We start from the raw sequence: 15,233 nt of genomic DNA, 5'->3' as shown, positions 1-15,233 counted from the left end.
CAGGTTGGACGGGGCTTGGAGCAACCTGGTCTAGTGGAAGGTGTCCCTGCCTGTGGCAGGGGGTTGGAACTGGATGAGCTTTAAGGCCCTTTCCGACCTAAACCATGCTGTGATTCTATGATTCTGTGTCTGTAATTCTGTTTTTGCTGAATGCTGTATGCTACTGTATGCTGCAACTCTCGTTCTGAGTACTTGCATCAGTAACCACTAGCAACCAAGCCACTGGTATCCTTTGCCATTACACCGTAGTTACTTGATGCTGTAACCAGCCTACTAAAAAAAAAGGCACTTATAAATCCATCAAAAAATCACAATTAACTACCCCTTATTTTTCTAGGACATGGTGAAAGCAGATCTCTGATGTGTTTCTGGTACCACACAGACCCATACAGTATTACTGTTCTCAAGCCAACGAGCACTTCCATTTGTCGTGTACCCATTACTTAACACACCACCACCACCACCCTGAAATACTCTATTTTAGAGCATTCGAATCCCCGTGAATACATCCTCCGAGCTGTGGACACAGCTCCCAAACCTCTGCAGAAGCCAGACTGTTGCAAAAGCTCCGTTTGCAGCAGTCCTTTCTTTGCGGCAGCGCTTTCCTATCGTGGCAAGTGCCTGCAGCACGTCCGTGCAGCATGCTAGATCCTGAGGGCAGTGTGGAGCACAAGCGTCCCTCTTCCTTCCCCAAAGTTCTCCTCATCCCTGTAGCCATGCTCCTTGCAATTGCAGCGCTGCTGCTCTTAGCCTTTTCCGCTACGCAGCAGAAGGAGCCTGATTTTTACACTTTCAAAGTGGTAAACATCAGGGGCAAACTAGTCTCTCTGGAGAAATACAGGGGCTCGGTAAGTCCGCACGGGGATGGGCGCCTCTCGCCCGGACTCACTTAACAGCCAGTCCTTGCATGTCTGCAGCAGCCAAATGGGGGTGGAGAGGTTGTACATTAACTCGGTTCACACATGCGGGAGATTGGAGTTCACGGCTCCTCTGTAACCGATTTGTAGTGTTGCCTGCATGCTGCTTGTCATACAGCGCCACTGCGCTCTTTAAATAAAACGTTTGCGGTCCTAACCTCTGTGTGTGTGTGTCTCCGCGTCTTCTGCCGGTGCGGGCTGCAGCCTGTAGACGTGGCAGGCAGGGAATGCCTGCCTGACTTGCCTGCCTTCCATCCAGCAGGATGAATTGCACGACCTTGTGGCTATTAAATTTGCACCTCAGGAAGTTTGTACCAGTGTATAGCTCACTTTTGGAGCTTATTTAAAGGTTGGACTTGATGATTTTAAAGGGCTTTTCCAACCTTGCTGATTCTGTAATTCTCTTTCTGCCTTGTAGCTGCATGACTTTTAGGAAATTATGTGAATCACAGTTCTTTTTATTATTCTAAACGAAAACAAATAAAAAGGGGGAATTAATCAGTGGCTAATGGAGTTAACAGATTCACCATAGTAAAAAATTGGAGACATTATAATTATTTTAATATCAGTATATAGTGAAATTGTAGCAACACAATACTATTCCCATTGTCACTTTTTAGTGTGCTAGAGCAATATGGGGAAGGGCATACTTTTATGATGTCTTTTAGATTTTATTTACATATTACATTAAGTATTTCTAAGCAGAGCTTTCCTTCCCATTTTAAGAACAGTTTCCTTGAATGTAACCTGATGTGATTTTTCATTTTTAGTGGTATGACCCGTACCTATAGAAAAGTGAAAGGGAGCTTAGCACATGGGGGACTATAAGCTCTTAGAGCCACATTTACAAATTACAGAAGCTAAAATCAACATAAAGCCCACAGCTGCCATCCTCAGTGCTCAAGTGACACATCTTCAGTGATGCAGCCAGGCAGTCCAACAGCTTGGCTGCTGCCCAAAAAGGCAGGCACCACTGCTCACATTTACTGTTACTGTCCAGCGTGGTGTTTCCACCTTCATTTTCCCCCTTGTCAGGGACTTCACTGAGGTGTTTGAGCTCACTAATCCACAGCAACAGGTCACTAAAACATTGGCAGGAAGAGAGAGAAGTTATATGGGAGGAGATGGGACACTTTCCTGAGCTCAGTATAAAGGGATATTGGTGAATTTGGACCAAATGAGAGGTCTGAATCTTACCTGGTTGAAGTTGTCCTTCCCCTTCAGGAATTCCTTCCTCCTTCATGATTCAGAGCAGAATTGGTCCCATGTCCATTCAAATATCTATATTGGAAAAAACCATGGAAGCTATTTAACATTAAGCAATATTTGCTTTTGTTTTTTTGGAGTTCTTTCCAAAGGCTCTGTCAATAAATCCTGTTACTGGGGCATATTTTGTCTGCAGGTCATCTGCAAATACGCCTGAATAAGCAAATACCACCTGTAGGTTCTTTACCTCAGGGCCAGAATCCACATGGAAAGAAGTAAAGGGGGAATACAGCTGATCTGGAATCTCATGGACACACCAGGTTAGGGGAGGATATCTGTATCTCCAGTGATGCTATGGTACTAGGCCATCCTCTAGGTGTGACTGGCTTCAAAAAAGAGAGCTCTAGAGCCATACCTTGGGAAAGGTAACACCATCAGTGCATGGTAGTCTTTGATCTCTGCTAGGCCATATGGAATAGTTTATTCCAACTAAAAAACTGATGACCGGCTTCTGTATGGAACAAAAAGATTTGCATTCAGAGAGGTTATTAATGTTGAGGCTAGATGCTGTTTGATAGCACGTGCACTATTTTAAGGAATATTCTAGCAATAAAACACATCTCTTTCTGTCATTATATTGTCAGAACTCAGTATAGAGGTAGAGGTTAATTAAAGCTCCCATTTATTTCTTAAAATGAACCTGCTCAAATATGCAGTGAGATAAGTAATGTTTAGATGTAACTTTATCATAATATTTTAAAGCTGTTTAAAGAAAGCAGGTAGTATGTAAGTGGTACGTGTGCTGCTGGCGTTATAAAGAAAGTGAGTCACTGGTTAGCCCCTGGAACAATAGTCTGCTAATTGCTAAACCAGCTCTTAACATCCTTAAGCTTTGTGGCAGACGTAGAGAAGACATTCGATTCAGTTCAACTCATTTGGTTTACTCAACTGATTTAGTTAAGTAATTACTTCATTGGTAGTCAAGAAACTAACTGGGCATTGAGAAAATACAGAGTATTAATGAAAATCATAAAGTCTGGTAATTCTAGAAACGCAAGAGCTGTGCTAAGTCTAAACAACCAGTGCAATTCATGACTTGCAGAATCTTTCTTCAATATCTCAATATAAATTAATGTGCATTTAGGTAACTGAAACCATTTTTCTTAGTAAGAAAAAAGTAAGGCTGGTTGATATTAATTTCTATTCAAGCACATCTTCATACAAATCACAAGTACCCTCTGTTATAGAATAAATAAGAAATGTACTAACAGTTTTGAAATAACAAAATGAAAAAAAGCAGGGAACAGAGTAATTTTCTTCCCTGAAAGAAATGTGTGCAGACATAACCTATCCTCCACTTTAATGAAAATACCAAAAATATGATAGGTAGTACACCTTTTTATGGGGGCATAAGAAATTATATAGCCAGAATGCTAAAAATTTGGCATACATGCTACAAAATCAGGTATCATATTGCCTGAAAGCAAAGAAAGGGAAGACTATTACGACTGGAAAAAAGAATACCACAAGCAAAATAGATCAAAAAGCTGTGTGTTTTACTGTGCTGTGCATAAAGGTCATCCTTCTATGATTATTCCAGGCCACCAGACTGATGTTGACCCATCTACATTAAAAATGAAGGGCAGTGATGTATTGTTGGAAGAGAATCAGCAGGATCCAAATAAAATCAGTTTTCTCTCCTAAGACAAGTTTGTTCAGCCTGGAGAAGAGAAGGCTCTGGGAAGACCTTAGAGCAGCTTCCAGTTGCTGAAGGGGCTGATAAGAAAGCTGGAGAGAGACATTTTACAATGGCCTGTATTGACAGGACAAGGGGGAATGGCTTTAACCTGGCAGAGGGGAGACTGAGATTAGATATTAGGAAGAAGTTCTTCCCTGTGGGGGTGCTGAGGCACTGGCACAGGGTGCCCAGAGAAGCTGTGGCTGCCCCATCCCTGGCAGTGTTCAAGGCCTGGCTGGATGGGGCTTGGAGCAACCCGGTCTATTGGAAGGTGTCCCTGCGCATGGCAGGAGGTTGGAACTGGATGAGCTTTAAGGTCCCTTCCAACACAAACCATTCTGTGATTTCATGATTCTGTCTGATCTATCCACCCATATAATTCAAGAAAGCTTCTATTATATTTTATGATTGTCATGAGATATGTAGTAAAAGGCAGTATTCTTCGCAAAAATAGTATCTGTTTGAGAGTCAGAACTCCCAAGCATCAACTATTCCTGCTATGCTTATGCCTATCTAGATATAATAGTGCCTACTGCCTGCCTGCCTGCCTATATACAAAGTACAAAGTACAGCGTGCTGAGATGTAATTAAGCAGTGTTAGTGCAGTGCTTTGGAAATCTTGAACTAAAGGTAGTATAATAATGTAAAAGCATTAGGCACTTTAACAATGTAAAGTATTATTTTACTATTGATAGTAATGCTAGGCACTTTGCATCACAGCTGTCTGCAATCTGAGAATGTAGTATTACTGAATGTGTATAAACAGAGAGTATAGCTACTTCGTTACTCTACAAAGTATTGCTGTCTCTTTCCATGAAGGTAACAAGTCCGAGTTGGACTAATCTGACACTTGTGACTGGTTCTTCCATCAGTCAGATGGAGCCAGTTAAGAATCTCAAGGTCTGAAAGCCATAGTATCTACTGTCTCTGCTACAAGATCCACAAAGGGTTACTTGAAGCTACAGCAGATTGACAAATCTGACCAGAGATCTTTTCATGAAGGAGGTATACTGGTGTAAGCATTAAGTAAATCAAGAACTATATCTGCAGTATTAAAAAATGAGTTCACTACCAGAATGCATGGGTTTTCTAAGCAAAGGGAAGGAAAGGATAGTATGAGGAAGTCAGACAACAGCTAATACAGCATTTGGCTTTAATGAAATTATTTTGGTAAGGTCCAGGCTGAATTGTTTGCACTGGACACTAGGTGGTGTGCTTGACTTGCACTCTCACAGCCTAAAGTCAGGCAAGAGGCATAGTGAACTTAAATCATTAACGGTTGTAAGAAGTCAAAGTACAGTTTCTGTAAGAGAACATAAAGAGTGACTGTTATTTGTTAAGAATATAGACAAAAAAGGAAATCACCACATTGAATCACCTCTAGTGCTGGACACTTGAAAAATCATAGAATCATAGAATCCTAGAATAGTTAGGGTTGGAAAGGACCTTAAGATCATGCAGTTCCAACCCCCCTGCCGTGGGCAGGGACACCTCACACTAAACCATGTCACCCAAGGCCTCATCCAACCTGGCCTTGAACACTGCCAGGGATGGAGCATTCACAACCTCCCTGGGCAACCCATTCCAGTGCCTCACCACCCTCACAGTAAAGAATTTCTTCCTTATATCCAATCTAAACTTCCCCTGTTTAAGTTTTAACCCGTTACCCCTTGTCCTGTCACTACAGTCCCTGATGAATAACTTGGTAAAAATTTTTAAACAACCATTTTAAACATTCCTTATGAAATGCTAATAAATTCAGACAGTTTTGCATTATATTTGTTAGTTATACTCTTAGGAGGGTTGCAGTATTAAATTACAGAGTTCAGTAACAGAATGCATTTTTCTAAGGAAAAAAAATAAAACGAAGCACAATGTGCCTGCCATTCTAGGAAATGCTGCATATCATTTCCTCCTATTTTGTGGGAGAACATTTAGAAGTTTGCACCATTGGCAGTGTGAGCCTCTCATGCCTTTTGCCACCATGCTGAGTAACCACTGGTTTTAAACAGCTGGAAATTGTTTCTTTTCGCGTGAATTCTTTCAACCCTCCTAACTTCAAAATCACATAAATGTTATAAAAGCTTAGTTATTTTCATTGGCAAGTCACCCTTCCTGTCTATTATAAAATGAACATAATACCTACACAACCTTGTTTCCCCCAAACCTCCAATGATAAATTCTTATGTTGCCATTGTATTTGGGATGAAGTACCAAGAGATCTGAATACAGTGAAGTACACGCATAGTTCCGCATCATGAGAATGCTGAGTCTTAAACTATACTTTAAAAAGCCTCTAGAATTTCATCTGAAAGAACTACATGTGACTTCAAGTAAGCGGTACAACCTATTTTTACTTCAATCACACTAAACTACAGTTACCACTATGCAGATTATTTGACATGAACAGAACTGTCAATAGTTATTTTTTATGTCCAATATCTATGTGAAATGCTGACAGCCTGCATCATAAAATTGTTACTTCTCTGAAAATGAAATACCTAATTATATGCCTGTCTTTGGATGTTTTAGGAGACTGAATTTACAATTTCAGCTAGAGCTTATAAATGTTGTCTGAAGGAATGTGATGCTTTGGTAGCTAGATGGCTCCAGATTGTATTTCATATGCAAGTGTACAGGGACTGCTTAGATTGTATGCTGCTGACCACAACAAAGATTATGTCAGCTTGTGCTTTATAAGATTACCTGTCTTCCAGGGAAAACAGTGCCACTCTGAAACCACTTGAAATATACCCATGTATCTATACAAAGTACAAAATACACAAAGTAAGTGTTAATGTTTAATGTAAGAAATGCTAAACACCAATGTCTCCTTAGCTTTTCCTTTACTCCTACTGCTTCAAGGGATTTCATTTTGTGATCTCATACCTTACCCAGATTATGGGCTGTTATACGCCAGTTTGTTTTCTGGCCTTAAAACCAAAATAGACATGTAGTAGCTTACTTTTTATGCAATTTATTTGAATCACTCTATTCTTATTCCCTATATACTTCTATATTTTGCATGAAAACTTACACACAGGAATATGGAGCAATAGTTACACAAGAATCCAAAGTTTAAATTGAGCAAAGCCAGTGGTCACAGAAACAATAGTCTGTGATTTGGAGTCAGGATTTTTTACTTACTTTTATTGCCCTGCACTTACTTGCTGTCTAATTTGCCTGCAGTTACTTGCTGTGCAATTTGATAAGGTCAATTAATGTGTCCAAGCTTCAGGCTTTCCTCTCACAGCACTAGGCCCTTCAACACTGCTGTCTCACACTGACAATAACAAAGAAAACATGCCAGCTTCTATGAGACTTCCAAACTCTCATAGAAAGATCCAACGCAAATGGCCACCATTGTTCTACTGGTACTGGGGAATGCGTTGGCTACTTTGATTGAATTTAAACTTTTTTTTGCAGTTTGAGAATGAAGAACTAGCTTCTGGGCTGATGTATAATCTGTAGAAACCCAGCAGATTTAGTGTAAGGCAGGTAGAATTTTGGTTCTCAAATCACAATGCTTTTCTTCTGCACTATGCACAATTAATATAGGTGAGTAGAAACATTTTTAGCATTATAATATTTATATTGCCTTATGAGTCTTACATATTGGTCTGAAAAAAGGAACAGAATGTAAAAGAAATCACTATAAAGTGCATAATGCTATTTTTATTCATAAAATCATACTGTATTTAAAATATCTGCGGCACACACAAGAAAACATTAGAATGGACTCAATTTATGTAGAATGAGTGGCAACTCACACTTATAAAATTGGTAGGAATAATAAAACCCCTAAGTCTAAAAATAGGTTTTAGGGGTTATTTAATGATAAAATACCTCAAAAACCAATGGAAAGCTCTTCAAGGCCTTGAGAAACTGTGAATATGGGTCAGCTCAGGGTTAGGTTACTTCATTTCCCTAACAAATGCTTGTTGGAATCTGTTCCAGCCTGTATTCTCCTTACACACACCTCTGTTTTCCTGTAGTGCTTTCCTGTGTTTGGTATCTTCCTCTCTGCTGGATGTGCCCAGGCAGATACATGCCTGGTGGTAATGCCTGAATGACATAATGCGCATGTCAGAGATGATCAGCTACAGGAATGACTTCAAATGGTAGTGGGCACAGTCTTCACTTGTTGGAGTCTCTAATGGAGGCAGTAAACCTTTATGCAAAACGTTGTCATTTTGTCATTACTGAGTAGGTTTACTCCAGAAATGGTGGGATATTTCACAATCCATACTACACAGATGAACCCAAAATCCAGTAATTGCTTCTGTTAATTTCCAGGTCAAGGCATCTACACTAGCAATGAGGGAACAGCCAATTCTTTATGAGTACTAAATTCTGTATAAGAAAGGATCTTGTAGAACAGAGGCTTCACAAAAGATAAACAAACTACCCAAAATACATTCATTTGCAAGTTTCATTCAACTTGGTATATCTTAGCTGGATAGTAATTTCTTGAATATGATCGGAAACCATGCAAAAGGCAGAATGGAGAAACAGATTCTTTGTAGACTCATAATTAAGATTGCTTAGCAGTTTATTCATAAACTCCATGGTAGGCAAATGGGAATACATAAAAGAAGGATTGAATCTTCCTGTTGTGAATGGAACTCAGTGTAGTTTCAAACACAGGTGTTCGGTCACAGTTCTCTAGATGTTCTACTTTCAAGACTACCCGTTGGAAAACTGACATGTGCAGCATATCTTTTCATCTCTCTTGTTCTTCAGGTGTCACTAGTTGTCAACGTTGCAAGCGAGTGTGGATACACAGATAGCCACTACAAGGCCTTACAACAGCTACAGAGGGACCTCGGCCCATATCATTTCAATGTCCTGGCATTCCCGTGCAATCAGTTTGGGCAGCAAGAACCAGACACCAACAAAGAAATTGAGAGTTTTGCACGAAAGACTTACAGTGCCTCCTTCCCTATGTTCAGCAAAACTACAGTCAGTGGAGCTGGTGCGATTCCTGCCTTCAAGTACTTAATTGGTGAGTAATCTGGGTCTCCAGAGATGGACAGTATGATAACAGATGCCCTGTAAAAGCTAGTCTAATAAACCTCTACATGGAATACAGGTCTTGAAATACTCTCCTGTATGCATACAACACCTGATCTTCCTTTTTCCACTTTGGAGTCTCGTAAGTGCTTTTTCTGTGACACAGCTGCTGCAGGTTGGATTTATAAAGTTCATCTCAAGAGCTGTAGAATAAGTGGAAGCAAAGCACCTACATAATTTACTTCAACAATTATGAAGTGAAACCAGGCAGTAAGATATGTCCTTGAATACTCTCTTCCTCCTTCCTTGCCAAGCATCAGAACAGCATCAGTCCCTCCAGTTCTATTCTGCATTAAAGCTGGCACTGAGACCTGAAGAGGTTTTGCTGGTTCTTAGCAGACAGCTGACAAACTACACTGTAAAGCAGAATATTTTCTATCAGGGCACTACTTTTCTTGCATGAATGAATGCTCTAAATACCATTTAAATGCCAAACAAAAATGTCAGTCTTTATCCAGGGTGAAGAAAATGTCTTCATTGTCAAATGTCTGAAGCAATGATATTTAATAAAGCCCAATATGATACGGTATCACCTGAGCTGCGTTCTGCAAGGACCGCATCGCTGCTACTTCTCTCCAGAAACAGTGTTCTCCCACATACCACTGACTTTAAAGGAGCGTTAGTATTACTTTCCAGTACCAGAAGCACACCTCCTTCTAGGTGTCTGTAATGGATTTTTCTGCCAGCCAGACTTCCTGTTAATCCCCTTCACATTATTCTATTTCTTTTTGCTGAGCAGGGTTATTTATTGCAGACATGTCACATGAAACTTGCAAACCTTCTGTTTCTTTGTTGGTCCACACACTTGTGCTTTAGTGCAATGAGGCTCCTGGTCTGATTGAAAATCCTGAACATTCTGTTAGTCATGTAGCAGAATAGTAAAGAATGCGACTCATGTAAAAGGAGTATGTGGTCATGGAAGGAAAAACTAGTAGATAAGGATTAAGAGGAAATCTGCAACAGTTTACTTTGTTATTTCTTCATGTAGCATTTCTTGAAACATTCTTCTGAAGCACATGCTACTGGAAAAATTCTGGATAAGCAAATACTCACTCCTAATACAGCTATATTGTTATGCCCAATTCCATTTTCCTATCAGTGTTCAACTGTTCTGGATTTGTCTATATAGCACAGACACACACATGTATAAGCACACACTTTTAAGACTGATTATAGTGCTTTCTCCTGCCTGTCTCAAGCTTGGCTGTTTACATTAGTCTCCAGGGCGCTACTGTCTGTCAGAAAATGAATCTCATTATTCAGGCGCAACTCCCCCTTAATTTTACATTCCTTCTTCCTCTGAGAGGGTCATCATCAAATTGACATGAACAAATGTCAGGAATTGGCCAGCCTGTTTTGCTTTTCTAAGTTCCCACTTTTTTTATTTCCCTACCCCCCTACAGATTCTACAGGAGAAGAACCAACCTGGAACTTCTGGAAATACCTGGTGGACCCCAATGGGAAAGTAGTAAAGGCCTGGGACTCTACTGTCACTGTTGAAGAAATAAGACCTTATGTTACAGAACTTGTAAGGAAAATCATCCTGAAGAAGAAAGATGAATTATGACTTTTGAAAATCCCAGCATGCCACTTACAGCCTTATTGAGAACTAGGACTGGACTTTGTCTTTTCACATTCCAAAAGAGAGTATATGAGGAAAGGAAATTATGATCAGTGGAATCTACATTCACCATCCTAAGAATGTAGAAAACAGCAACTTAGCGTGGTCAAAGTAATGTAAATTTTGTCTCCAATTGAATTCAGTTTGACCTTTCTGGGAAAGAATAAACTGATCGGCAACTGTTTCTTTCCCAGTTCAAATAATTAATTATTGGTAATCCTATAGGAAGTTACTTCATGTACCTGTAGGAAGAAGGCTCAGAATAAGGAGAACTTCCCAATTGGGATCTTATTGTTATCTACAATTCTGTTGTCATATTTTGCTTGTGGACTGAATGAGAAAATAAAGAACATGCGGAAACAAAGTGCATGATTGACTTGAGGCATGTGCTAGAAAGAGGGCCAGAACAGATGCCTTCAAACCAGGCAGACTTATATGTAGGTATATTGCTTTCTAGTTACCAAGGCCAAACATACCTCATTTCATCTGTCTAGAAAGTCAGTTAAGAAGGGCATGGGGAAAATACATCTATAAAACTTAAATGAAAGAAATATAACGACAAAGTCTCTGTAAAAATTATCGAAAAGCTATGAGAGGAGTTTCTACATTTTTTCACCCAGTAAGATTGTGAGATGATTTTTAAATAGCCATTTGGACATCTCTAGGACCAGAGCTTATATAAAATGGCTGTTTCTCTCTTCTATTAGCATTTTGGCTTAGAATTATTCTCACTTCATACAACTGATGTTAAATTTGTCAATGCATAACACCATCCAGTTTTGCTGCATGTACAGGCAAACATTGGAGAATCATCATTTTTCCATGGAAATAATTTTTCAGATATTTAATTGTTGCATAATGTTACATTGTTTAATATCACATTAATGTCACAAATGTTTAATGGCACCTTTTCCAAATGTGGCTCTCAGACATCTGCTCAGACTGCAGAACTTCTTAGCTTGTACTACAATAACAGCATTAAAAATTACAGCCTCATTGTTCTCTGAGACAAACGCTTTGAAAATCTTGTCAGCAAAAACTCTTTTTATCTCAAAACCTCCACAATGTACAGGTCCCTGCTCTTAACCCTGGGATGCTTTAAGAATCTAGTCTTGTCCAAATGCAGTACTATTGACAAGTGAAAGCTTTTTTTATGCTTTGTAACGCTTTTTAAAGTAGCACAAACAATATTTGTCCATACAGTTGTCAGATCCCAAATGTACAAATAAGCCTTAATTGACCAGACCATGATAAAGACTTTTTCCAACTCACCACGACCATTATAGCTTTTCAGTATCCAAACAGGCTTTACTTGAAATCAAAGGCAAGTATTATGGCATGCACTGGCTTGCAGAGCTAGAGGGGAAAGAAGAGTACTGATGAACTATTGAAAATAAAAGAGTCGATCCTAGAGTACATTATAGTTCCCATGCTTGAACAGCTGCTGACTCCCGAGGTCTTCGACTCATTCTGTGGAGCGGACTAAGGAAGTAAGAGCTGGAGGTACTTTAGTATGTGCAGGAAGAATCTGAAGGGCAGAGACTGTAAGGCACAAACTCAATTTGCCTGAAAGAAGCCAAGAGCGAGAGTTTTTAGGTTTTAGTGGTAAAAAAAAAAGAAGGGCAGGAGACAATAAAAGGAAGAGGTAACATAAGTACAAAGAGAGATCAAGCAAGAAGGGAGGAATGAGAAGGAAATGAAAAGAACGTTTGCAGCCAAAGAACTTCGGGACAAAATGGGCATGGAAATGTTCAGGTCCTATTGATACCAGTGAGTATGTAGCAAGCTACATCAGCTACTTCTCACTTGGAGTGTAACTTAAGAGTGCAGGAAATGGGTGCTTGTGGCACTGAATATGTCTACATTTTCCTCCTCTGATGGTGAGAAAAGTGAACTCTACCGTCCATTCAGTCATTTAGTCTATTCTTGTATGAATCAGTCCAAGACAATGGTTGCTAAGAATATAACAAAGAAAGGAAAATCAGACCCAGCTAATACTGTGCTGGGGCAGAAAATCTAACCACTAGAAAAGGAGGCCTTGTATTACTCTCTAGACTGTGTCTCTTTTCTCTGTCTGTTGATACTAATGCAGTGCCCCAGCATGCTCTTAGCAAGTGCTTGCAGGGCTTCACATTTTCTCCTTAGAAAGTGTGTTTTATAACTGAAGCTCTGATGAGCCCAGACCATATTTTGAAAGATATTTTAAGCCCAGTCTCTGTTTCAATTTTGGGTGTCCAACTTCAAGCAGAACTCTGGATTTACGTAGATAGGATCTTGCATTCTCTATGAGACAAATTCTAGAAGTCTAAAGAAATACAATGGCAATGATGAGTTTGGAAAGGGTTCATACTCTATGGACAAATATTGTTTGTGCTGCTTTTGAAGGCATTACAAGGAACAAAATAGTTTCACTTGTCAATTATACTGCAATTGGACAAGATTAGGTTCTTCTTAATGCATCGCAGAGTTTAGAGCAGGGACCTGTCATTGTGTTTTTATTGAGATAAAAAGAGTCCTTGCTGACAAAATTTTCAAAGGGTTTCTGTGACAGAACAGTGAGGCCATAATTGTTGGTGTTATTATTGTAGTACAAGCTAAGTTCTGGAGGCTGAAGTCTGAGCAGATGCCTGAGTGCTATGAATAACTTAATCCTGAAGACTGTTAAGAGCTGTTGTTCTTTTTTGGTGATTTAAAGATAACTAAGGTATTACATATGCAAGCTTTGAAGAACAACAAATTTGAGCAGGCATATGCTTTTAAGCACATAACTACTTTCTCTGACATGAACAGAAACATTTTTGTGATTAAATTAAACATGTGGCATATATTGCATCCTTTGTTGTAGTGGAATCAGCTTGTGAAACAAACATTTTGGTCTTTTAATCAAAGTTACAGAATAAAAGTAAATATTCTTGGTTGTTGATGAATTCATACATAGTTATGCTATAAGTACTTCATGACTTCCTGCTCAGAAAAATGGCAAAGCAAATTGCCTGGGATGAATTTTTCCGTTGAGACTATATAGAGGGCATGCAGAGATCAGAAATGGCTTTTTTTGGCTCATGAGTTCCAACACTTTTAATCTGACAGAGATCTTCTCTACAGCAAGTCCCTAAAGCTGTAAACCAGCTCTGAATATGTAGCATGAGGTTATTTTCTTTGCTGCTTGTCTACTTTGCAGAAAAAATAGTAGTGCACATTAAGAAAGGAGCACATTTATACATGGAAAGTGATTAATTTGACCATCTAAGACTTGCTAACTTACAGTTTGCAACTTTGAAGGTGTAAAGCCTTTTCATGTTGATTTAAATGCTAAACACAGTACCTAGACACAGTTGTATAGAGTCATGTGCCCCCTGTGGCATGCCAGAGGAAAAAGAAATCATTTTAAAGCCTAACTGTAAGCACAAAAAGGGTACTTTGAATCTTTCAAGATTTTGTCTCGTAAAGTCTGTAAAATCAGACCTCCATATATGCAAAGCTTTGTTTTGAAATGGAATACGCTACACTGAAATAGAGCAATTGAATGGAGTAATAGAGGGGGGTTTATCTCCCTTTTTTGGCATTGTAAGGAGAACAAAACCAAATACCCTGGTTATCCTTGCAGCCACATCTGCTATTTTAGTTACACACTAGGGACACTTCACTACAGTTTCTATTGTGATTCCTGTTGGAAACCTCAGTAGCAATCCAGACACAATTTCTCTCTATTGGATGGTTTTCAGTTTATTGTTTCAAACACATCAGCATCTGTTTCAGTAGAGCTGACTGACTAAATGGTCAGTATTCTCAGAAGACTGGACATCCCTTTGATTAAGTAAAACAAATCTTATGCTACCTTCAGTTATTGGATCAGCCAAATACATTCTATATACACATAAATTTATACTGCAGCTATTCCTAGAGCCAAATGAAATTTAACAAGCTTAACCTCTGACTCACTCACAGAAAGAGGCTAGTAAACAGAGTAATCAGGTATTTTCTGTGACGTGATTAACAGATCCCAGAATAGAAACATCACTGACAAAACACAAAGGAGTTTTCAAACCCTTTGATGGATGCGATACTGAAAGCACCAAGAGATATGAGAATCTGAACCATATTAAAATGCAATAGCAGAGACATATACAGAGGAGAAGGAAGTAACTCAGCTGTACCTGAACATCACCACAGAGGTAATTCTGTGATTGAATGCTACACAGCTAACTCATCTACCTACCCAGCTCACACACAGTGATGCCCATAATACAGGATGAAAACAAACAAAATTCAGCTACATCTTTATGCCAACTCTGCAGCATCTTGGCACAGGCAACAGTGGAGGCTTTTCTAGTGCTAATGGCTGACCTTTTCCAGACGGCTGTACACAGGAGCTGAGTAACTTTCCATTCTTAGCCTAGAAAACCTGATCTAAGCTGTCAATCTAGAGGCCTACTAGATAAGACATGCTCTTTTAACTCAAAGCATTGCAAGATATCTCCTGAACAAGATCTATAGTAATTCAAGAAAATGAGGACAGTTGAAGGATCACTGCATTTTAAGTAAGCTTAAAGACTGGTATTTGGAAAGTGAGCTGATGTAGATTCTTTTCCCCCACTCAAGAAGGAATAGCAGCATCTGCAGAACCAGGCACTGGTTCTTTCCTAATTACTAATTGATGGAACAATGACAATAGAAG

At 39.3% G+C, this 15,233-nt stretch overlaps 1 protein-coding gene across 1 annotated transcript; it reads left to right on the top strand.

Moving 5' to 3' along the window:
• Positions 1-641: 641 nt before the first annotated feature.
• Positions 642-10,501, top strand: GPX7 (glutathione peroxidase 7; the record flags this gene model as incomplete). Its single annotated transcript, XM_080623732.1, has 3 exons — positions 642-848; positions 8,605-8,866; positions 10,338-10,501. The coding sequence occupies 3 exons, from the start codon at positions 642-644 to the stop codon at positions 10,499-10,501; spliced, it is 633 nt and encodes a 210-aa protein (XP_080479858.1).
• Positions 10,502-15,233: the final 4,732 nt, after the last annotated feature.

This window comes from Psittacula echo, assembly GCF_963264785.1.
Source record: "Psittacula echo genome assembly, chromosome: 7".
NCBI lineage: Eukaryota > Metazoa > Chordata > Aves > Psittaciformes > Psittacidae > Psittacula > Psittacula echo.
This window is presented reverse-complemented; position numbering and strand designations above follow the sequence as displayed.